Source organism: Tachyglossus aculeatus, chromosome X1 (assembly GCF_015852505.1).
Source record: "Tachyglossus aculeatus isolate mTacAcu1 chromosome X1, mTacAcu1.pri, whole genome shotgun sequence".
NCBI classification, from domain to species: Eukaryota; Metazoa; Chordata; class Mammalia; order Monotremata; family Tachyglossidae; genus Tachyglossus; species Tachyglossus aculeatus.
Window position 1 is genome coordinate 108534747 of NC_052101.1, and position 24871 is coordinate 108559617.

The window sequence follows — 24871 nt, forward strand, 5'->3', positions numbered from 1 at the left end:
GAATGGTAAACAGAATTCCCTGCCCACAATGAGCTTACAATCTAGAAGGGGAGAAGGACCGTGGGAGAAAGGAGCCATCTGGAGATCAAGTAGGCTCAAAGGAACTTCTGGACTAAAAAATTCCAATGAACTCCAAATCTGAGTTGCTATGATATTAGTGTTTTTAAAGCACAGAAAATCCACAAGTGGGAAGAATGCTTTCATAAGGAAGTAGTGATAGCTTACAACTCTGTCTCTAAACCAAATGGATTTTTCAAGGAATGAAACACCAGCCTTGCAGCAAAGAACTCTCCCAACCCTTGACTCAGAGCCTGAAAAGAAATCAGGCTGAGGGCAAACATATTAAAATGAAATAACTAATTTGCTCCCAAGCCCTCGATCCTCTGTTTGAGGCTCCTGCAACTCCTTGTTTTCAGATACATTGTTGCTATTTAGAAAGGAGAGTAGGGAGGGAAGACAAAAGAGAAAGGAACAGGAGTGGGAGGACTCTTTATAGGTCAAGAGATTTCTTTGCAAAACTGGCTTAAGGGTGATAAAAATGGATATCTCTTTATTGGCACTCTTTCAGGACAAGAAAGACTTGCATCTGTAGGGGATTAAATGGCCTCTTCTAGCCCACAGTCCACAAGTTACCACAAGACTCAACTTTTATTCTGACTCAAATTTATTATGCCATGAGACTCAACTTTTTTTTTTCCCCTCAGAGAAAAATTGGCCTGGATTTTCCCCGCAATTTATGGATCGATAGGCCCTCTCTCTGAAGCTCCAGTAGAATAACTAAGACTGTATCTCTGAGAAAGTGGCTGCCTAACAGGCAGGGTAGTCCCAGGTGAACCAATCAGTGTCTGTCCAGAAGAAAGCCATTTCATGATGGAGCAAGAAGTTCACTCAGGATTAGTTTGCCAGTCACGTAGCCTCTTTATCAGGGGTGTCAGGGCCTCTCTTTGTGCTACCCCAAGGTTGGAGGCACAGATGCACCACTTTGAAACTACAGCTCTGATCTCAGGACTGTGTTCTCTCAGCAGCATGGAATCAACTCTGTTGAACTTCTGGTCTTGCATCTCTGGTTATCCTGCTTTTTCAGTAGCTTCATCCACAGCAAGACTTGTTATAGAATGCAGCGAGACTAGATACAAAATGGTTTCTCAAAAGTTTTTCACTTTGAACCTTTGCGGTTTTTAGGTGTATCTGATGGAACTCCCAATTAAGTGCAGTGGTCTTTTAACCAGATGGGCATGGAGACCCAGAAGAGCTTTGGTTCCTCTCTTTGAGGCTTTTATTTAGCCTATTCTAAATCATTTCTATGCCTCTCAGGGTCTCCCTTGGAGAGTTTCCAACTCTACCAGTCTCGATAACGAGAGGGAAAGTAAAGCAGATGCATATCCATTCCATTCCTAGCTTGGGCAGTGGCTAGCAAGTGGAAGGCAATCTGCTAGCAAGTCATCTGTGCTGGGCAGCAGAGAAGTAGAGAGTGGAGACTCATGTTTACTGCACAGAAGGAAGTAACAGTAAACCACTACCATATTTTTAACAAGGAAACTCTATGGATACACTACCAGAATGATTGCAGATCAAGGTGGGCATTCTGGGAGATATGTGACTGTGGTGTCGCTATGGATCGGAGGTTACTCGACAGCATAAGAGAAGACAAATCATTTATTCTGAATTTGCTCGTTTGGTTGATACAACACAGGCCTTGATTTTGGGTTTTCTGGTTTCTGAATGATCTTTCCTTTATCCGTCTCCAACCTCCTCCCTCAAACGTCTAGATGAGTGTCACCACAGAGACAGAAGGCATCCCAATGACTGTGGATTTGTTCACCATGGGTAACAAGGTACCATGTTGGAAGCATTGTAATAACAATGGCTTGGAAGAAGGAGCAGTCTGCAGGGAAGGGGAGGAGACTTGAACTGAAGACCCTGAGTTCTTTCCATGGGCATTAATCTTTTGAAGACTGGCAAAGAGGAGAGAGAGTCCTCACAGTAGAAACCTCGCTAAGTAATTGTAAGTAACAACCCTAAGAATAAGGACAAAGGTTTAAGTGCCAAGACAAGCACTGGCCCCCACACTTCAGGAGCCTTCATCCTGAGATGGGAAGCAGTGTGGACTAGTGGATAAAGCACAGGACTGAGAGCCAGAAGACCTGGGTTCTAGTCCTGGCTCTGTCACTTGCCTGCTGTGTGACCCTGGGCAAGTCACTTAACTTCTCCACACCTTGGCTTCCTCAAGTTCAAAATGGGGATTCAATACCTGTTTCCCCTCCTACTTAGACTTTGAGCCCCATGTGGGACTAGGACTGTATTTGATCTGATTAACTTATATCTATCCCAGAGCTTAGAATGTTGCTTGACAAGTAGTAAATGCTTAACAAATACCATAAAGATAAATTTAAAAAACCCAAATAAAAGCAAGTCCTGTGTCACATTACTGCATCCTAAGCTCTAAAGTTGGCATCATCTCTTCAAAATAGCTTCAAGAGGGGTTTAGATAGAAGAGTGTTCCACAGTGAGTTACTAGAAGAGAAGTTAGAGATGTAAAGAGGAAAGGTTAGGGGTGTTTTTGGTCCACTCCTAATCAATCGTATTTATTGAGCGCTTACTATGTGCAGAGCACTGTACTAAGCGCTTGGGAAGTACAAATTGGCAACACATAGAGACGGTCCCTACCCAACAGTGGGCTCACAGTCTAAAAATGGGCTCACAGTCTAATGATGAAGATGGATGTCCAGGAAGACACACAGTTCCAAAACTGGTGACAAGATGCTTCTAGGAGATAGAATCTTGGTCTGGAAGGACCATTAATCTAATCCAGGATGGCATTATTGATTGTCTTTAATTCTCTGTCCTCTTCAAAGAAGCCATCAAGAACTGAGAATTAACAGCATGGATTGAGAGCCTATTGTGTGTAGAGTCCTGTACAAGGCAAGTGGATATACACTGCTGACCATTCAATAAGCAAAAAAGTAAAGGCATAGAGATAAATGATAAAAAAGTGAGGAAACCAGTGAGTAGGTTGATATAGTAGTAGAGCCAGTAGTGTACGGTAATAGCTGAGATGCAGTACTGCATCCTTAAAACAACGCTGTCATCTTTGCTTTCAGTTTCCCAATTTCAGCACCCCATGTGGCAGTTGCTTGGGCTTCCTGCTGTTGCCCATTCCTCTCACTTGTCCCATTCAGTGCCGCTTTGTTGAAATCATCACAATTTCAGTGCTAGGAGACAGACTTCATTGTTTTTGATCCTGCTTGGCTATTTGGTGTTAAATATAGCCTGTAAGTGATGCTGATGGAACTGCTGAAGGAGCCAGATGTGACTCCTGTGTGGGGAATCCAGGTCTCACAGCTGTAGAGAAGGTTGGACAGCACTACAGCTCTGTAGACCTTTAATTTCATCTGGAACCTGATACCACACTGCCCCTACTCTCAGTTTAACTGTTTCCCAAAGCATATGCTGGCCTTCTGGTTTGGATTTTCTAATTTCCTGTCTCTCATTGTTCTGCCTAGGTAAAAGAATTCTGCAACAGCATTTACCTTGGTGGTGTCAATATAGAGCTTTGGTCGTGTGCATGTCTTTCTTGGTGCAGGCTGATTCTATTGATTGAACGCTGCATAATAACCTTCCTTAGGCCCAAAGGTCCTTAGACCCATTATCCTCCTTGTTTGCCTGTCCTTGATGATGAGGGTCACTCTGGCCATGTGAGGCCTCTCTAGCTCTCCTGGGCAAGATCTAGAGATTGTCTCTCTCAACCTGTTTCCTGCTAGAAGAGATGTTCCCTGCCTAAGGCAGTTGAGTTGGGTCGATTGTATAGTCCCAAGGCTTTGCAACACAACCTCAAGGGGGATCCTCTGCCACAAAGGTGCCCTCCAGCTAACGAGGTACAGAAATGGGCAGCCTGCATCCCTTGGCCAACAAATCCCTCAAGGAGGACAGAGTGGTTTTCTGCTCTCCCAGGCCCCCCATCACCACTCACTGCACTGAAACTGCCTTTGTGGTCCATGTAGCAATTCATGTCATTGAAACCATTCTACTGTTCAAACGTGGTTTGGACCACTGCCACCCCAAGTCCCTCTGCCAAGGTGGACAGACCCCTAAGTTTACAATCATAAGAGTCTGAGCTGTAAACAGAGCTGACCCAGCCTGGGCTGGGTATCCCCCAGGCAGCAAAGTGGTTGACCATTAGGTTCCCACACCAACAGAATCCCCAAAGAGCCCCGGACATGAAGAGGTTTTGTTTTGGCCTGAATTACTGGGGAGGGGCATTAGTATACATTTTTCCAAGTAGGGAAAATGCAAGGGACGGTAGGGTAGTACACATTTTCCGTACTTGGGAATTCATCTTAACACCCTCTAATCCTGCCAACTAGAAAACCACTCCCATTAGTGAATGCTGGTGACCGGTCCTGGTACAAGGACAGTAACAGTTCCGTGGATCACATGTTTAATGACTACTGAAGTTCCTGTTTGCCTGCAATCTCACTTCTTTCAGGCCCGGGACTAACTGGCACAGTCGAGTGAAATGCTGGGTCATCACCCTCTGTATTTTGTACTAAAAGCTATCATTTCAAGATGAAGAAGAACAGCAAATTATTTACTGGTTTAAGAACAACGGATTCTTTCCCCACTCCTCAGAAACCTTCAATGATACATGGCCCTCCCTCCTAGCACCGGAGCCTCTGAAGGGACACCAAAGATGCAGCAGCTCAGTCCTCTGCTGTGAATATGGCATTGTGTATCCTGAATAGCAGAGCCATTAACCAAGAGAAATAAGCGTTAAACTCTCCCTCCCCCACCCTCCTCTTCCTACCAGACAAGGCTTTGGCAGGCAAAGTGTTCACAACCCAGAGATCAGACACTGTTGTCCTCAGACTCAGCCTAGATTTTGGCTCTTCTCCTCTAGCTGAAATTTTTTTTCTCCACTGTTTTCTCAGTGTCTGGGTTGGGGGAGGGGTGAAATGGAAGCAGTGTACACATAGGAGGTGACCTGGCTCAATGACTACCAGGAAGTCATTTGGGAGCCTGTTAAAAGACCCTTCCTCCACCCCCACCCAACTTCAGAGCCCTCACTGACCCATTGGACCTCAGGATGTCTAATTTCAGCTGATGAAAATCAGTGTGAAGTGGAGGCTGAAACAATGGGCAGCAACTTTGCAAGGCTGCCTCCAGGGTCAGATGAGAGGGAAGGAAAAGCCTCCAGAAACATAAAACGAGTTTGGAAGTCTGCTGAAAAGAGGTTCCCTGGGCTGCAGAATGACTCTCAATCAATCATATTTATTGAGCACTTACTGTATGCAGAGTGCTTGGGAGAGTACAACACAACAGAGTTGGTAGATTCATTCCCTGTCTACAACCAACTCACAATCTGGGTCCCAAGGCACAGACCTCCTTGTCCTCTAGACTTCTCTGACCTTTAATGCCTCTTTATTTCATTGAAATACGGGTCCGTCACTCCCCGAGGACGGAAATACTATCGTCAACACTTGCCGTTCCTCAGTCCCGTGTTTCACCAAGGAAGTGAAGCTGGATTTTTCAGCTATGTGGTTTCAACAGCAGGGGTTGGATGGAGAAACGTGGGACTAACCAGAGATGAAGGGGGTCTCTCAACCTTTCCCTAGATGCCCACATCTTATGGTAGGGTGTGCCTATACCTGCCAGCTCTTGGGCAAAGTTTGAAATTGGATTTCCTGGGAGGTAATTTCTTCTTTTCAGCTGTTTCCCAGTCACTCTGACTTTGGCTGGGTGTGTTAGAGAGGCATGAAGCTACCCCTTCTTTGGATTCATGGGCCTCAGCCAAAGTTCCCGCTAAAGGTGAACCTCTGTCATTCAAGGCAGAAGAAAGCAGGGAATGAATGAATGAATGAATGAATGAAAGAAGCACTAAATTCTCCAACTTACTGTCACATTTTACTACCATCTCTACACCCCCAGTTTGGTGGCAAAAATCCACCACCACTGCCACATCACGACCCCCTTAGCTAAGAGTTCTGAGATGTCCTTGAATGCTCGGGGCTACAACGGGAAGGGAGGAAAAGATCTCACTCACCATTTGAAAGACTCACACAGAGAAGGCTGGAGAGCAGAAACTCTGCATGCATCTCATGAACGTTCTACTTTCCTCCTTTGAATACAGAGATCAATCTTGGACAGGGTGTTAGAGTCTCACCATGAAGGCCTATTCTTTCCTCTTACTTCAAGCTGCAACAAAAGACACTTCAGGAGTGAGAAGCACTGCTGCCTAATTCCTTTTCCTGGGCCCTTACAACAGGGCCCAGTTCTCCTCTTTTTCACACATCTTTCCCTTTTATTTCCTTCTGCCCCTTTACTCTTTTTTTATGCCTCATTGAACCCATTAGGCTCTTTATAGGCTGCTATTGAAAAATCAATTTTCTATGTGGGCCTACTGACAGAGTCTTAACAGCCAGCAAGCCAAGTCCTCCTCCCTCAGCTGAACAGGAGAGCCACTGAATGAGAGGGCAAAGGTATGGAGTGACTAGTTCTGAACTTTATGTTTCAATTTAGAACCCACAGGACAGCCTGATAAACAGTCTCCTGACCATCCGGGGAGCAAAATAAACACACACAAATGTGGTAGTTTGGTATTCTGTTCATCTCTTACTCAATCCTAAATTTGTCAGACCCAACGCTCACCATCACTTGCTCCGGTGTTCACTGGAAAAAGTGAATCCCTTGATCATCCTCACTACTTTAATGCCCTGAACTAGATGATCTACTTTTAGCAGTTCTTTTCCCCCATTTTGGATTCCTTGAATTGTTGGTTGATTAGGCTGTGAGCCCTTTGGTAGGGACCGTCTCTATACAGTGCCAACTTGTACTTCCCAAGCACTTAGTACAGTGCTCTGCACACAGTAAGCGCTCAATAAATATGACTGAATGAATTAGGCAGAAGATTAAAATCGATAAGAGGGTTCTTTATGGCTGTTACATTTTTCTGCTCTGATTTCTCAAAGTTCTAGAAACAGCGAAGACATGGGTTCTAAAGCAGTGGCAAGTACACGATTCTTCTCAAAATATGGCAAATCCTGCAGCTTCCTCTAATGAAGCAGCAAAAAAGTTGAGGGGGAAGGGAACAGAAGAGTGTTTCATCGCATTTATCCACTCCACTACTTCTGGTAACCGAGAAACACGATGATGGGAGAGCAGGAAACCAAGGGAAACAAATCCATGAATTATCTGACACTCCCCAATTTGAGGAAGGAGGGAGAATGGGGTGACAGAGAAGGGGAGGGAAAGGAAACAGCTCGGGAGGGACACGGAAGAAGGCAGGGCTTAGTTTTTTGCTCGAATGGAGCTGGCTAAATCTCTCTGACATTTTGTCTGGCAGGCGCTAATAAGCAGCTAACACAAATTTCATGGATTTCCCCAATGAGAAAATGCACCATTACTGAGGCTGTATGGAGGCATCCCCATATGGATGTTGACTTGTAGGACACATTGGGGAAAAGGCCAGATGTGGCCGAACCTTTCAATACTCAGCTGATAGCACTGCAGTTCCAGAGCATCATCACTGGGCAATTAGTCGAGAATTTTCATGTTATACATTGCTGTGAGTCACAGATTTACCTTTTAGCTAACCTTCATATTTTTTTTTTCCGGGAACTTTACATGAAATGCACATAGAAATCTTTGGGCTGAAAATGTGACCATGTTTCCTCAAAGTCTGGAAAGAGAACATGTGGCTAACAAACATTCACAAATCTACAATGCAGGTTCCCTCATCTCTTAATGGTGATCCCCTTAGAAGGGTATTGTGAGTCAGACTTCTCATCAATAGTTACTTTGACTGCTAAATACGATGGAAAGTTATGATAATTAGGTCCAGGCATCATCAATTCGGCAGAAGGTATCAGTGTGATCACTAGGCATTCTGCTCTTCAAGCACTGGGTCACAAGATTTTGCCTGATCCCTGACTTCTTAATAAGCAGAATGCAAAGCCTATTAGATGCTTTACACAGTCCAGGCTATTGCCACAAAGCTGCATGTGAAAAAGAGGGAAGTCCCTTCAGAAACCCTTCCTGTTTGTCCTAAAAGGCACAACTCCCTCCTCTTTCAAACACCCCCTCCCTGCCCAACACATACACATGTAAGTCATATGCTCCTGCAGACTGGTTCACTTGGTTATGACAAAAAAAAACAACCAAAGCAGTTCTCAGTCCTAGTCTGGCTTTAATGACTAAGGTTCCCTTCAACCTGCTCCAAGCAGCTGGGAGTTATGCACCAACATGGCACACATCCGTTGGTAATTAGGCTGCTGGACAGAACTTTGGCTTCACACAGCCATCCTGCAACTACTATATTGCCATCTGTTTTCACATTGGCCAGAACCTGTCTAGAGACCTGTGCCTATTTTGGGCTCCACAACTTGGACAGAGTCCAAAGGAAAGTTGATGAGGATAAGGTTGGGGAAATGAGCCCATGAGGAAAGATTAAAAGAATTGGATTAATTTAGACTACAGAGAAGGGGTCAAAGGGGAACCTAATAACAGGCTCCAAGCCTATGAAGGGTCTTTATCTGTTCTCTATCTCCCCTGAGGTCAAAGAGAGAATGAGCTTAACTAATTGTTAAAGAGATCTAAGTGATTCAAAAGAATGACCTTCCTTGACAGTGAGTTGTTAGAAAGAGAGGATGGGGGAGTAGGGGAGGTCACCTGTCAGGAACAACAGACAGCCTTGGTCCTGATGCTTTGGAACCAAAAACCTATGCAGAAGAATTGATTACAGAGATGGAGATGGTGGCTCGTGCTGTTTGCACATCCCTATTTGTCATGTTCCCACTGGCAGGCAGGGGTGCGGCACAAGCTCATTGTGGGAAGGGAATGTGCCAATAATAATAATAACAATAATAATAATAATGGCATTTATTAAGCGCTTACTATGTGCAAAGCACTGTTCTAAGCGCTGGGGAGGTTACAAGGTGATCAGGTTGTCCCACGTGGGGCACACAGTCTTAATCCCCATTTTACAGATGAGGTCACTGAGGCACAGAGAAGTTAAGTGACTTGCCCAAAGTCACACAGCTGACAATTGGCGGAGCCGGGATTTGAACCCATGACCTCTGACTCCAAAGCCCGTGCTCTTTCCACTGAGCCACTCTACTTCTCTATCAACTCTGTTATACTGTACTCCCCCAAGCATTTAGTACTGTGCTCTGCACACAGTAAGCACTCAATAAGTAGAATTAACTGATTGCAAAATGCACACAGTCTTCTCCCATGCTAGCCCACTAGAGGCAGAAGCAGGATTAGAACCTAAGCCACCTGATTCCCAGGGCCACATACTCCTCCTGGACCAATAGCTGGGCTATGGTTCTTAAGCAATAAAATCAGTGACACTTTTTGTAACATCTCCTTCCTGGAAATCTTGAAAAACCCTATCAGTCCATCTCTAACTGGGGTGGGTAAAGATAAACTCTATCTGTGTAGAGACAGGAAATGAGATAGATGACCCCTGGAGCGGCTTCGTGGCTTCGTGGAAAGAGCCCGGACCTCAGAGTCAGAAGGTCATGGGTTCTAATCCCAGATCCCCCACATGTCTGCCGTGTGACCTTGGGCTAGTCACTTCACTTCTCTGGGCCTCATTTACCTCATCTGTAAAAGGGGATTAATGACTGTGAGCCCCACATGGACAGCCTGATTACCTTGTATCTACTCCAGTGCTTAGAACAGTGCTTGGCACATAATAAGTGCTTAACAAATACCACTATTATTATTATTATTATTATCCTAGAAGTCCATTACTGCATGGCCTTGTGGAAAGAGCATGGGCCTGGGACTCAGAGGACCTGGATTCTAGTCCTGACTCCATTACCTGCCTGTTGTGTGACCTTGGGCAAGACACTTCTTTGTGCCTTTCCTTTCCTATTCTGAAAATGGGGATTCAATACCTGTTCTCCTTCCCTCTTAGACTGTAAACTCTACATTGGAAAGGGGCTGTATCCAACTTGATTATATCTACCCCAGTGCTTAGGTTAGTGCTTGGCATGTCCTAAGTGTTTAAAAATGCCACAATTATTATTGTTATTATAATACCTGATTTTGCATACATCCCAGAAGTCTTTGGGCATTGACTTCTTTGGAGATAAAATCCAGTAAGCAAATATGACTAATCTCCCCATCAACACATCTTCCCACAGGAGGCATAGGAAACACCACATTAAAGCACTCAGGTGTCACCTTGTCATCACAGAGTTATTTTTTCCCCTCACCCTGCATATTATGATGATGAACTTCAAAACCACTCTGAAATCCCACCTCCTCCAGGAGGCTTTTCCCAATTAATTTTTATTCTCCCCAGGTCCCAAACTCATTACTCAGCTCAGCACTTTTACACTCACTACTTCCCGTGGCACTTTTGTATGTATTTTACATACTATACTATTTGGGCGATTCTTCCTTCTATTTGTAAATTATCTTATGCCTTCTCCTCATCTAGATTATAAATTCTTTTCAGGCAGGGATTGGGTCTTCTTCTATTGTACTATCCCAAGAATTTGGTACAGTGATCTGCACACAGTAAGTACTCCATAAATACTATTAAGAATATGTGGCTCTCACTGCACCTCATCCTCAACAGGTCATCCTCAATGATCTGTCCTGATTCAAATCTCTCTCTGCACTTCTCTATGGAAAATTGGTTAGGAGCATGTAACCACCAAATGTTGGTATATTTCATGCTCCTAACCAGTATTCCACCTAGCAACTTCTGTAACCACAAAAACCTAGGAATCTGAGGTCCAAAGTCAAGGACATCTTTCTTTACACCATGATCTTGAGTGATTAGTCATTAGTGACTTGACATTATAATCACCATGACTAGAGAGAATCATCAACTTCAATGACCACTTATTTGGTTGTAGAACAGGGATGGGCAATTACTGGGTCAGAGCTCCTCAAGTTTGCAGAGGGCTATACGGACTTTTCTCCTCCTGCCTGTCAGGGTGAAGGGGACAAGGGGGAGTTGGGGCCATGTCAAAGATGTGGAAGTGCAGCTGTTTCTGTAAATCCACTGTTGGCCTCCACCCAGCTATGAAGGCTGAACATAATCAACTGGCAGGTCACAGGCTGCATTTTTCCCACCCTGGCTTTAGTGCAATCTCCATAGGTCTAGATGGAGCAGGATCAGGTTGGGTTTATGAGTTTAGGCAAATACTGCCTTTTGGATCACTAATATCTATTATCTAAAGTTAGTAAAATGTATTGCATTCCCTTTAAAGCCATCCCCTAGAGACATAGCATGGCCTAGTGTAAGGAGCGGGGGCCTGGGAGTCAGCGGACCTGGGTTCTAATCCTAGCTCTGTCACTTGCCTGCTGTGTGACCTTGGGCAAGTCCCTTAACCTCTCTGTGCCTTAGTTTCCTCATCTGTAAAATGGGGATTAAGACTGTGTCCAACCTGATTATCTTTTACAGTGCTTAGTACAGTGCCTGGAACATAGTAAGCCCTTAAAAAATGCCATTAAAAAAATTCCCCCAAAAGGTAACCAAATGCCCAGCCATCTCTCTGGCTCCAGATCCTGGCCCTTTCTTTACACTAAGTAGCAACTAAAGCACTCTGTGGAGGGTTTGCTCTCACTGTTTTGAATGGGAATGACATGGTCAAATTCACAGCCCTGCAAGAGGGAAGAAACAGATTTCCAGATGTGCGTGCACGCGCGCGCGCACACACACACACACACACACACACACACACACACACACACACCTAGTGACTAGACTGGCGGGGCAGCAACCCTATCAGAGTCCCCCTTCTTTGCAGGAACTGTAGGACCCTCAACCCACCAATCCCACTTAGTCTCCCCTCAAAAGAGCCAGGACACTGATCAGCCCATCCACCCATCTGATTTTCCAGGATCAAGCCCATGACATGGGACAGCCCAAAAACCATCTCAGTGTAACTCCATGTGAGCAGGCTTTGGGGCTGTTGAGATGTGCAATCAATCAATCAATCAATAGTGTTTATTGAGTGTTTACTGTGTGCAGAGCACTGTATAACAAGTACTTGGGAGTGTACAATACAATGGAGTTGGTAGACACATTCCCTGCCCACAAGGAGATTACATTCTAAAGCAGGAGGCAGACATTAAAATAAATTGTGAATATGCTGGGGGGAGGAAGGTGGGTGAATATCAAGTGCTTAAAGAGTAGAGATCTAAGTGCATAGGCAACACAATAGGGAGAAGGAGTAGACTAAATGAGAGCTTAGTCGGGGAAGGCCTCTTCGAGGAGATGTGATTTTAGGAGGGCTTTGAAGGTGGGGAGAGTGGTGATCTGTCAGATATGATGGGGGAGGGAGGTCCAGACCAGAGGGAGGACATGGGCCGGGGTGGGGGGGGGGGGGGGGGTCAGCGGTGAAATAGATGATACTGAGGTAGTGAATAAGCTGGCATTGGAGAAGTGAAGTGTGTGGACTGAGCTGTAGTAGGAACTCAGTGAGCTAAAATAGGAGGGGGCCAGGTTACTGAGTGCTTCAAAGCCAATGGCAAGATTTTTCTGCTTGATGTGGAGGTGGATGGACAACCACTGGAGGTTCTTTAGAAGTGGAGAAACGTGGGCTGAACAAGCCTGTAGAAAAATGATCCAGGCAGCAGAGTAAAATATGGGCTGGAGTGAGAGAGACAGGAGGCAGAAAGGTCAGTGAGGAGGCTGATGCAGTAATAAAAGCAAGATATGAAAGGTACTTTGGTCCATATAGTAGCAGTTTGGATGGAGAGGAAAGGGAGGATTTTAGCAATGTTGTGAAGGTAGAATTGACAGGATTTAGTGACAGATTGAGTATGTGGGCTGAATGAGAGAGATGAGTCAAGGATAATGCCAAGGATTATGGGCTTGTGAGATGGAGGACAGAGGTGTTGTCTATAGTGATGGGAAAGACAGGAGGAAGACAAGGCTTGGGTATGAAAATGAGGAGTTCTGGTTTGGACATGCAGTTCTGAAAATGCCATGTACCATGGGAGAGCAGAGCTGGACTCACAGGCCCCCAGACAGGACTCCTGGCATCACTCTCAACCTGCACACCTCCAACCCCCAGCTCACCAGACATACATCTGCACATGAGAGGTGGCAGGATGACGTTGTCTCCCAGGGTACTCTCCTTTGAGGGTCACTGAAGCCCCACTAACATAGGGAGTTTCTCCCAGTCCCATCCCTTGAAAATCAGATACACATCTGCAGGGTCACTGAGAGAAGCCTGGTGAGTGCTCACAGCCCAGGTGCAAACCTAAAGATCACGACCTGGAGGCCACTGGTCTTTAGAGGCAGAGCTGAGAGATGTCCACTTGGAGGGGGAATGGAAATCCTGGCTGGAAGTCTTACTCTAGGTCCCGCAAGCACTACTCTGCCTTACCTTGCCTGTAGACTTGGTCCCCTTCCAGATGCAGAAGTAGCATATGGTCCAGGCCGCAAGAAGACACAGAGCCAGCTCCCAGCGGAGGTTCCCAATGTGCTCGATGCCGTCAGAGATGGCCAACACCCTGCGCCTGCAGAGAGCAAGCAAACACGTGAGAGACACATGGGTGGGATAGAGTCACACTTCAGAACTCATTACTAAGGAGACAGTCCTCAGACATCGAGGCAGGAGGAAACAGGTTCAGACCACAGGGCTGAAGGGAGAAGGCAGGGAGCTGGTGGTGGTTAAGGGGGAAGGGCTATGGTGGAGAAGGGAGCTCTGCTGAGATGCCAATGCATTGCAAACCCCACCTTCAAATACTATTCTCTTAATGGAGCTATCCAGGAGGCTGGTGGAAAGTATTTCTGGTTTATTATTTCAGGAACTCCTGATTTTCATGTTTATAGTCAATTTCTTTTGCTTGAGCTTTTATGGAACTGTGATGTTCTATGTGACTGCCATTTGAGCTTCATTTCTACAAGTATGTTTGCGTATTGTGTGTCCCTCATGATTGACCTGTTGAGTCAACAGTCAGGACCTTGAGAGCAGGCATCATGGCTTTTTTTTTCCTCTCAATTTCCATGGTGTGCAAGACAGGGGTATGAATAGTGTGTGCATTCAATGAACAACTGACTGACCAACAATTAACTGACTGTATCTTCCCCCCTCGCGGCCATACCCGACAGCCAGCTTTTTGCAGAGACTGGGAGTTTTGTTTTCTTTTAGGAAGACATGCCACACTCCAAACTGTCCTGAAGAAATTACATCAAACAAGCCCTTTTCTGAAAAAACAAATCATCTCCATAAGCCTCATTCAGGCTGGTGAACTCCCTTCTCCTTAATTCACTGCAAAATTATGTCAGTTAACTCAGGATTTAGGACTTTCTCTGAGAAATCTCAGCCTACACAGGAGCGTAAAAGCCTCTGTCAATGTCTGCTTTCCTGGGAATCAGCTCTGGGCTCCATCAGTATTAATTATTCAACCATGCTAATTTTTACCAGTGCAAGAGCTCTTGGCCTAAAAGAAATCTGGCTGGCCCCAAAGGAAATAAGGCTACACCGAGCTAAGAATTTCAATAACTTGATTAACTTGTCTCTAACCCAGTGCTTAGTACAGTACTCGACACAGAGTAAGTGCTTAACAAATGCCTCCTCCCCTCCCCATCACCCCCCCACCCTACCCACTTCCCCTCCCCACGCACTTGTGTAATACTTGAACATATTTATTACTTTATTTATTTTATTAATGATGTGTATATAGCTATAATTCTATTTACTCTGATGGTATTGACACCTGTCTACTTGATTTGTTATGTTGTCTGTCTCCCCCTTCTAGTCTGCGAGCCCATTGTTGGGTAGGGACCATCTCTATATGTTGCTGATTTGTACTTCCCAAGCACTTAGTACAGTGCTCTGCACACAGTTAAGTGCTCAATAAATATGATTGAATGAATGAACGAATGAAATGCCACAGTTATCATTATTAATAAAAGCTCGTCATAACCCTGGGTCTTGTCTTTTTTTTTTTTTTTTTTACAGGCCTCTGCTTGCTCATAGCCATTGAACACACAAACATCAGATGGGCATTAAGAAAGGTGAGGGCTGGGGAAGTTTTTAGTGGTCTGGCAGACATTGTGAACTTGCCTGCAAGGTTGAATTGCATGGAAATCAAAGGAGACATGGCCAGTGACCTAAATCCTGTACCTCCAGACAGTTAGCTCAACCCAGACTTCTTACTCTCTGATCAATCCCCAATCCACTCGCCCTCACCCCCTTCCATGTATCAGTCAATCAGTCAATCAGCAGTATTTGAGTGCTTAGTGCATGCAAAGCTCTGTACAAAGTGCTTGGGAGAGTACAATACAACAGAGTTTGTAGACAAGTTCCCTACCCACAAGGAGCTTATAGTTTAAATGGAACTTATAGTTACACTTTTCAATCACACCTGCATGTGTGTCTGTTCCGAGGGAAGGGATTGTGTCCACATGATAAAACCTCTCTAGGGATATGCTCCTTTCTAACAACACCTCAATATCAAGCACTTAGTACAGTGCTCTGCACACAGTAAGCGCTCAATAAATATGATTGATGATATAAAGGTTTTCCGTTGGCCCTGGGGATCCACAACAGGGGTGTGATTTATATGAGGCCTTTGGTTGGATTATGAATTTGTCTAGGCATTCTGACAATTCCACCAATCTTGAGACAAAGGGGTTGAACTACAGTTTGAGCTGCTTTCCTGCTTTGAGGGTAGAGGGGCTTTCCCACTTCAGAGCCCAAGATGAGGAGTGGAAACGGAACCCTCCCCCTATTGTAGTAGCCTCTCTGTCCCTTGGTCCTGGTGGAAACCGTGTGCGTGTACCTCTCCCTTCACCCACACAGTAATGACAACAGTGGGAGCTCTTGGCAACCAGCTGGGAGACCCCTGGCTGCAGCTGGTCAAACTGGGGACCTCCTGCCCCTGCCTCAGGGGTCAGCTCCAGGTTCACCCCCACACACTTCAGTTTCGGAGGAAACTGCTCGAGCTCAGGTCTACAGTCCACTCCATCTATATTTCACCTGAATAACATTTCACAGAGCAAAATGCACCAATTCGGCGTGGAACCAGACCTGATAAAGCCACTAAGTCATTTAATACAGTTTCCAACAAGCTCTCCAAATAGCAAAATTCCTCCAAATTGGTCCTTTCAGTTGAGTTATTAAAGAGGTGATACTGCACTCTGGGCTCTCAAGCCTGGCTCAGTGCTCTGTAATAAATGCTTATTGATTAACCCCACAAGATAAGTAGAATAATAATTATGAGTGAGCTTTCCCAACCGATTCATCTGCAGCTGCCCCTAATAGGAACTCTGGGAACAGGCCTGAATTTGGAAATGAATAATCAATTTTAAAACTCTACACCCCACACGGTTGAGTTAGAGGTGGCTAGGTTTCCTTTTCACACTTAGTTGCATTCCCCAGATTCACTAAATGGAATCCACTGTGCTCTCTGTCAACTTGCGACCCATGCTAATTTGTGCCCCATGTCCCAGTGGTTAGAAGTGTAAGCTCTACAGGAATCCTATCTTCAAACTCTGCCATACTTTCCCAAGCATTTAGTACAAGATTTGGGCCACAGTAGGCACTCAATAAATACTATTGATCAGGAATTAAACTGAAGGCCTGACTACAGGCACTAGACCATCATTTTGTCCTTCCTGATACTGCATGAACAACCGGATATAAGTCGGTGAGCACCAAGAGACTCTTTTGGTATAATTTTCCAGGATTCTCAAAGTTCGCATCTAATGTCCATCTGCCTGCCACCTAATAATCAATCAATCAGTTGTACTTAATGAGCACTTATTCTGTTTAGAACACTGTACTAAGCACTTGGGAGAGTACACTATAGCAGATTTAGTAGACATGCTCCCTGCCCACAACGAGCATACAATCTAGAGGGGAAGACAGACATTAAAATAAATTGTAGATATGAGCAGAAACGTTGAGGGGCTGAGGATGGGGTGAGCAAAAGGGACAAATCCAAATTCAAGAGCAATGTAGAAGGGAGAGTGAGTAGGGGAAATGAAGGCTTAGTCATGGAAGACCTCACAGAGGAGATGTGATTTTAATCTTTGAAGGTGGGGAGAGTGAACGTCTGTTAGATATGAAGGGGTTGGGAGTCCCAGGCCGGAGACAGGATGTGGGTGGGGGTTGGAAGTGAGATAGACAAGATTAAGGTACAGTGAGTAGGCTGGGGTTAGAGGAGCAAAGTGAGCATCCTGGGTTGCAGTAGAAAAGCAATGAGGTAAGATAGGAGAGGGCAAGGTGATGGAGTGCTTTAAAGCCAGTGATAAGGATAAGGAGTTCTGTTTGATGCAGAGGTGGATGCGCAACCACTGGAGGCTTTTGAAGAGTGGGGAAATGAACTAGTCCTTGCAAATTCTGGGCCAGATCCTACCCCTAGCGTTATTGTCCTATGTGCTGTCAACCATCCTCAATGAATTAATTATATTTACTAGCATCCATTGTGTGCAGAGCACTGTACTATGCATTGGTACCCACTCCACCAGAGTGGGCATCACCACAGTATTCTGAACAGAATTTTCAGATTTACTCTTTCCAAGCCTCTCAGGGTCACATCTGGAGAGTTTCCAGTATTCTACCAGTCTTGGCTATGGTAGGGAGAGTCAAGCAGAGACATTCCATTCCATTCTTAGATTAGCCAGTGGCTAGCGAGTGGGAGGCAATCTGCTACAAGTCAAAACTCACCCATACTGGGCAGCAGCAGCATGGGAGAGAGTCGAGGGCAGAGACTCAAGTTTATTGCATGGAAGGAGGCAATGGTAAACCACTTCCATATTTTTATCATATTTAAGAGAAGCAGCATAGCTCAGTGGAAAAGAGCACGGATTTTAGAGTCAGAGGTCATGGGTTCAAATTCCGGCTCTGCCAATTGTCAGCTATTTGACTTTGGGCAAGTCACTTCACTTCTCTGTGCCTCAGTGGGCAGGAAACATATCTACCAACTCTTTTGTATTGTACTCTTCAAAGCACTAAGGTATAGTGCTCAAGTACCACTGATGATGATGAGGAGGAGGAGAGTATACTAGAAACAAATGGCATAGTCCCTACCTTCAGGGAGTTTATGATCCTGTTCAGTTGCTCCTTCCTTAATAATTCAAATTGACTTTCATTTCTTCCTCTCATCCTTCCCTCCCCACCAATCCCCACAGTGCTCTACTCTAAGGGTTGGTCTCATCTTCTTCCAATCACAGCTCATATATGGCCCCAAACCATAAATATACTAAATATATATTTTTTAAATGTATTTTTTAAATGCTTACTCTGTGCCATGCATTGTACTAAGTACTGGGGTACAAGATAATCAGGTTGGGACAATCCAAGTCCAACATGGGGCTCATAGTCTTAATAGCCATTTTACAGATGAGGTAACTGAGGCACAGAGAAGTTAAGTGACTTGCCCAAGGTCACAGAGCAGACAATTGGAGGAGCTGGGATTAGAACCCAGGTCCTTATGATTCCCAGGCCTGTTTATCTATCCACTAGATCATGCTGCTCTCTAAAGTCACCCTACTTCTTGACAATAATAACAAATCAGAGCTGTAAAAAGTTATTGCTAGAAGGGAAAAACACTTGGCAAAACCTATCAATCATATTTATTGAGTGCTTACTATGTGCAGAGCACTGTACTAAGTGCTTGAGAGAGTACAACAGAGTTGGTAGACATTGTTTCCTGCCCACAACAAGCTTACAATTTAGAGGACAAAACAAATAAGGAATATTATTTCAGAATTTGGAATCTGAAAATTAGAACATCCTTCACAAACTGGAAACAATATGAGAGGGAAAAAAACCTGAATAGAGGAGTCTGACCAGGGAGGGAGGTGAACTAGATGAATCTGGGAGTTTTAGTGTTTTTTTTTTCATAGTCAGTCTCAACTTTAGAAGACTTTTTACTGCCCCACTCTTTCAGGATTTTTCTATTTGATGAAATAATCTACTTCCACAGTGGAAATTTCACAATTAAAGCTTGGAAAGATGAATTACTCTGCTATTGTTTCATCGAATGCATTTTAGAAATGAGTTACTCTTCTGGTGCCAAACCATTTTTCAATATAGTAACTTAGTAATGACATTTCAAAAAGGGAGGAAACCTTGTTTGCTCAGTTGGGATGTGTGGTGAATTCATCTCCAACAAGTGTGCTCTTTGAGAGTGCCAGGACTGCCGTGCACTCCCGGGGACTAGGAGAACATAACATTTCCCTGAGAAAGAGCTCCACTAAATAATGCTTCCCCAGGGCCAAGCTGGAGCACACACACATAGAGAAAAGGGGAAAAATTGCCAATACCCTGTTGAAATTGTCTAAGTCGTCACTGTATATGCTGGAGAGAGTGAAGCATTTGAGGAATCCCACAGTGAACTCAAATTTTCCCAGTGCAGGCCCCAAAGCATACTTATTTCTATCCCAGTTGAATGAATTGTATTCCTGGAGATTTCTGCTCTGGTTCTCCACCAGAAACTGGAATCTTCCAAGAGCACATACATCGCAAAGAACGTGGTCAGATGCAGTGTCTCCATGGACATTACGCCTGGAGATCTGGAATCTAGCCAAGGTCAAGGGGTGGTGGGTAAACCTCTGTCTGATGGAAGAAATTTTTAAAAATTGCTTCATCTGGAAATTGCCTCAGTATGACAAATCTTTCTCAAAAACTGTGTGGCTGTGAAAGTAGCAGGGGCCCTGCTAACACCTATCCTTGCTTTCCAGGACACTAACACTTTTAATCCCCAGTTTGCAAATGAGGTAACTGAGGCACAGAGAAGTGAAGTGATTTACCCAAGGTCACACAGCAGACAAGTGGCGGAGTCAGGATTAGAACCCAAGTCCTCCGACTCACAAGCCCGGGATCTTTCCACTAAGCATTCCTTCTTTGCATAGACCTCTCTCCAAGCCAGCCCATCCATGTGAGTGTAGCCTTTTCTTAAAGGTCTCAAGGGATGAAGATTCCCCAGCTAACCTTGGCCGCCTCTTCTGGCACTTTTCAGCCCTTCCAGTCTGGAATGCCTGCCATAAATAGCCCTTGCTACATTCTGGACCACTGCCTCTGGTTCTGTCTTCAGTGGGGGCAAGTGGAGCTTAGCTCTCATAATAATAATAATGACATTTATTAAGTGCTTACTATGTGCAAAGTTATGCCCACCATGCCTCCCTCTGTTTTGTTCTCCTGAGAAATTGTATTTCTCCTGAGTAGTTTCTACAACTGCTTCAGGGAAACAAAAGCAATGTAAAGCCACATCCGTCTCTAGATGAGCTAGGGATTACCCTGTTGAGCGGTTCCCTAAAATACGGAAGCTGGCCAATTCCTCTTCCTCCTGTTTTGCCTTTTGCTGATAAACCAAACAGCAGCAATTCTGGGGGTGAAAAACACATTCAATACAGTGTTTTCTTTCTGAACCCTAAGACTTTAGCAAGGCAAGTGTCTTAACAAGGCAGAGATTAGGCGGATTGGATTGCTTTGAGGACCTGGTGCTACTAGGTGAAAAATTGGCCTGGTGGACAGAGTACTGGCCTTGGAGTCAGAAGTGGTTTTCACACCTTTAGCACTGACTTGTTGGGTGTCCTTGAGCAAGTCACAACTCCTCTGTGACTCAGTTTCACCATCTGCAGAATAGGGAGAAAACAAGTTGCCCTCCTTATTGCATAGGAGGGCTGCTAGGCTAAACAGATGAGAAAGCATTTTGACTTCAGAAAAAAGATAGCATCCAATACATTACTTTTATCATCAATAAAATCTTGTTACAAAAAAGTCTGTGGGGGTTCCTGAATTATTTCATGAAAACAGAATTCTATTACAATAGAATCAGGCATGACTCCCACTGTTGCACTGTTTTGCCCAACGCAGAGACCACCACCAGGGTGGGCAATACAAAAGGATAAGCAAAGGAGCCCGATTCTACCTGGATCCAAGGACCTCTGACTTGGTTGAGGGAAGACAGGGGATTTAAGCGCTTAGTACAGTGCTCTGCACACAGTAAGCACTCAATAAATAAGATTGATTGATCTAAGACTACAATACTTAGTGCTATGGTCTCCAAGGAGAAGGAAGAAAGGGCTGCCAGGAAGTTAGGGTAGCCTTGAGCAACCCAAGCCTCTCAGGGGATCCTAATGCTAGGTAGCATCAACTTCAGTCCCCTTTGTCCTGCCCCAGTAGGTTCTTTCCTAAAGGTGAATGGGTCCCGGGGCCAGGGCAGGATTTGTAAAAGGAAAAAAAAGTTTTGTGATTGTATACTTGGCTGCTCTTTGTAATGGGCTTAGAAATATATTGAAGGTAACAGAGGTCAGCTGGGACTTAGGGAAAATCCATGTAGCTAGTAATCTGTGGTAATGATTTTCATTCTGATGGGATTTAAACTGCATTATAAATTGTGGCTCAAAGAGGTTGAGTGATTTGCCCAAGGTCATACAGTCAGTGACAAAGCCTGTTCTGGAATACAGGGTCCCTGACTCTCAGTCCATTGCTTTAATGACCAGATTCTATAGCTGGGAGAAGCAACATGGTCTAATGGAAAGATCATGAGCCTGGGAGTCAGAGGGCCTTGGTTCTAATCCCAGTCCTGCCACTGTGTGACCTTGACCAAATCACAATTTCCCTGAACCTCAGTTTCCTCAGTGGTAAATGGATATTAAATGTCTGTTCTCCCTCCTTCTTAGACTGTGAATGAGCTAAATGAAGGCAGGGACAATAGCCAAGCTGATTATTTTGTAGTTTCCCCAGCTTTTAGTACAGTGCTCAGCACTCAGTAAGCACTTATGAAATAGCACAATTATTACTAAGCCTCTGAACTCCAGTAACAAGTTTTTTTCCTTATTCTGAAAGGAAGTTTCAAATTGAACCCTGTAAAGATCAGCCAATTTGGCCTAAAGCTGTGATACTGGAGGGTTTGTCTTGCTGCCAGTGAGTTCCTGAATATCCAAGTCTCCATTAATGAAACTTTCCACTTAAGAACATCCTCAGTTCAGTCACAGTTTTGACTGGATTCTCTTCTTAGCTAAAATACAGGCAAATTTGGGGTATTTTCCTCCTCAAAGTTACTTTTTCTTGATCTCACCAGTCAGTTAAGGTGGGCTTTCCTTCAATATAACTTTCTGGAGTATCTGAAATAGTATTACTCTCATGTCTCATAGAGAGCCACAGAGAAAGGCAGGGGCCCAGAAACTGAGAATTCTAGCAGCAAAATAGTGACAGTGAGTGAATCTTTAAATATGGATGTTTCCTGAGTTTCTACTAGGTTCTAATTTTTAAAAGGAGTTGTTACTGCATAAGTGGGCAGAGCAAAACTTTCCCTGAGAATCACTCCTCTGGAATATTCATTCAATATTATCCCTGTAGAACAAACCCATCTGGAATTAGGATTGGATAAAAGCTCTCATATATGCCCAAGATAGCTCAACTACCATCAAATTAATCTATTAACCTCCCTCTTCTATAAGCTATTAAAATGAAATAGGATTGGCATCTCCCCGGATCTGCCCTGCTGCACAAAGTTTAGGTATTAGAAAGACTGATGTGGAAGAGGTATCCAACTGAGGCTGTATTAGTAGAAATTTCTATTCTTTCCTGCCACTACAGTTCTGCTTCTTGGTGATCTTCTAGCTGAGGTGAGAGTGTGTTTGTGGTAGGGGGAAGGGAGGGAGGAAACAAAAGTGTGTGTGTTTGTGTATGTGTGTATCCATGCGTGTATATGCATGGAACTGAGCTCCTCTATCTCCCTCTCTTCCTAAGCCAGGGCAAACCACAGGCATATGTGCTAGTTCACAATAAATAGAACAAATTAATAATTATTATGGTATTTGTAAAGCTCTTTCTATGTATCAAGCACTGTTCTAAGGAGTAGATACAAATTAATCAGATTGGGCACTGTCTCTATCCTACATGAGGCTCACAGTTTCGGTAAGAGGGAGAACAGATGTTGAATCCCCATTTTACATTTGAGTAAATGGAGGCACAGATAAGTTAAGTGACTTGACTAAATTCACACAAGCAAGTGGTTGAGACAGGATTAGAACCCAGGTCCTCTGACTCCCAGGCCTGTGTTTTCTACACTAGGTCAAGCTACTTCCCAAAGAAAACTAGAGTATCAGAAGCCTGTTAAATATTATTAAGGATTGGTCAATTGCCAGAAAAAAATTCGTATTCCAAGTCAAGTTTGAAAGTAAACTAACTCCACCTTCATCTAAACGTAAAAGACAACGCAATGGGGGAGTAAGAAAAGGTGTTGGGGGTAGATGGAGGAGCGGGACACTGAAATACATTTTTTCCCCCCTTAAGGGTGGAAAATTTTGCCCCAAGTATAAAACTTTCTGCCAGTATCAGTCTCACCACTTCCATCTTGGCTTCTGTTTGTTCCATAACCCCTTGAAAGCAGGAAATAGACTGAATCTGGGGAAAGAAACCTCTGGTGTGAAAACTTCAGCCCTCACAGGCTCTGATTGACACTCACAGATAATGCATTTACAAAATAGGTATGGTCCAAGTAGAAAAATGTCTCACAAAGAAGTGCGATCAACATGGTCATGACCGCAAAAAACAAGGAAGAGCATTTTTATGTGTGTGATGGGAAAATCGCCTGGCACTAGAGAGCTTTGTCTTCACTGAAAGAATCCCCAGGAAGGGGGTTAGCCCCACATGGGAATGCCTGATATTAATGTTGGACATGCTGAGGGTAAAGTTCCAACCAGTGAACTTCACCTTCAGCAGCTCATGTAGGTATGGATTTGAAAAGTTAAAGCTGGAAATGACATGTAATAGTATAAAACAAAAAAAAAATTCATTATTTTAGAGTAAAAAGGAAGAACAGAGAGAAAGTTACCCTTCTGAAAGGCAAGCTTGATAGGGTCTTTTAATGATTTTTTTCATTTCTACATTTATGAAAAGGAGCAAGTTCCAAACCAGAAAAAGGAAAGAAATAGCTAATAGATATCTAAAAATACTGGACGCATTTAAACCAACAGGGTCAGATAACAAGAATTCTAGGGCATTTAAGGAAGAGGAAGACATTCTGTATTAACCATTATTTTTGTAAAACCTTGAAGGTCAGAAATGCTCGGGGCTATCTGCCTGGAAGAGAGTGAAATGTCAGGCCCATCTTTAAAAGGGGGTGGGGGAGGGAAGGGTAATCACAAACCAGTCCATTTTCCATAGATGCTCAGGAAAATTTGAGAACAAATCCAAACGTCACTTTACCACTGCCAACTAGAGGAGCAAAGATACTAGAAAGCTTTGGCATGGCTTTGAGAAGAGTAAACTGTGCCAGATCGATTGGATTTCCTTTTGGAACAGGGTAATAGGTCATGTTGACAAGTGAGAATCAATTGATGTAATCTAGCTAGACTTTGGATCCCATTCCACATGATATCCTTGTCAATGAGCTAGAAATATATGGTCTTAACGATACCATCGTTAGGTGAGTGCACATATGGATCAAGGGCTACATTTAAAGCATAGCTACCAGTGGATCGTGATTAAGTTGTGAGGAATTCATTCATTCATTCAATCCTATTAATTGAGTGCTTACTGTGTGCAGAGCACTGTACTAAGCACTTGGGAAGCACAAATCGTCAACATATAGAGACAGTCCCTACCCAACAATGGGCTCACAGTCTAGATGTGTCGAATGATCTAACAGACCTCCCAAAGTCTCTGATCCTACCCTTGGTAAGGTCCACAGAACCACCTAAAAGACACATGCAGAACTGCAACTCAGCCTTGAAGAGGTTGTGTCCTAAATGACCCAAAAGTTAATAATTGTGGTATTTGTTAAGCATGTACTATGTGCCAAGCACTGACTAAGCACTGGGGTATATACAAGCTAATCAGATCCCATGTGGGTCTCACTGTCTAAGTAAGAGGGCAAACAGGTATTGAATCCCCATTTTAGAGATGAAGCAACTGAGGCACAGAGAAGTTAAGTG

At 44.2% G+C, this 24871-nt stretch overlaps 1 protein-coding gene and 2 non-coding genes across 3 annotated transcripts in view; 2 read left to right on the plus strand and 1 right to left on the minus strand.

Annotated features, from left to right (window-relative positions):
* SLC6A11 (solute carrier family 6 member 11) overlaps positions 1-24871 on the minus strand; it is a 100974-nt gene that overhangs the window by 58966 nt on the left and 17137 nt on the right. The window contains exon 6 of the mRNA XM_038772445.1: positions 13356-13488. Coding sequence (XP_038628373.1) covers positions 13356-13488 — 133 coding nt within the window. The remainder of the gene's footprint in view (positions 1-13355; positions 13489-24871) is intronic.
* Positions 1305-1440, plus strand: LOC119920111. The gene has a single exon (XR_005447876.1). It is a non-coding gene; the product is annotated as a small nucleolar RNA SNORA7 (small nucleolar RNA).
* Positions 17502-17638, plus strand: LOC119920679. The gene has a single exon (XR_005448409.1). It is a non-coding gene; the product is annotated as a small nucleolar RNA SNORA7 (small nucleolar RNA).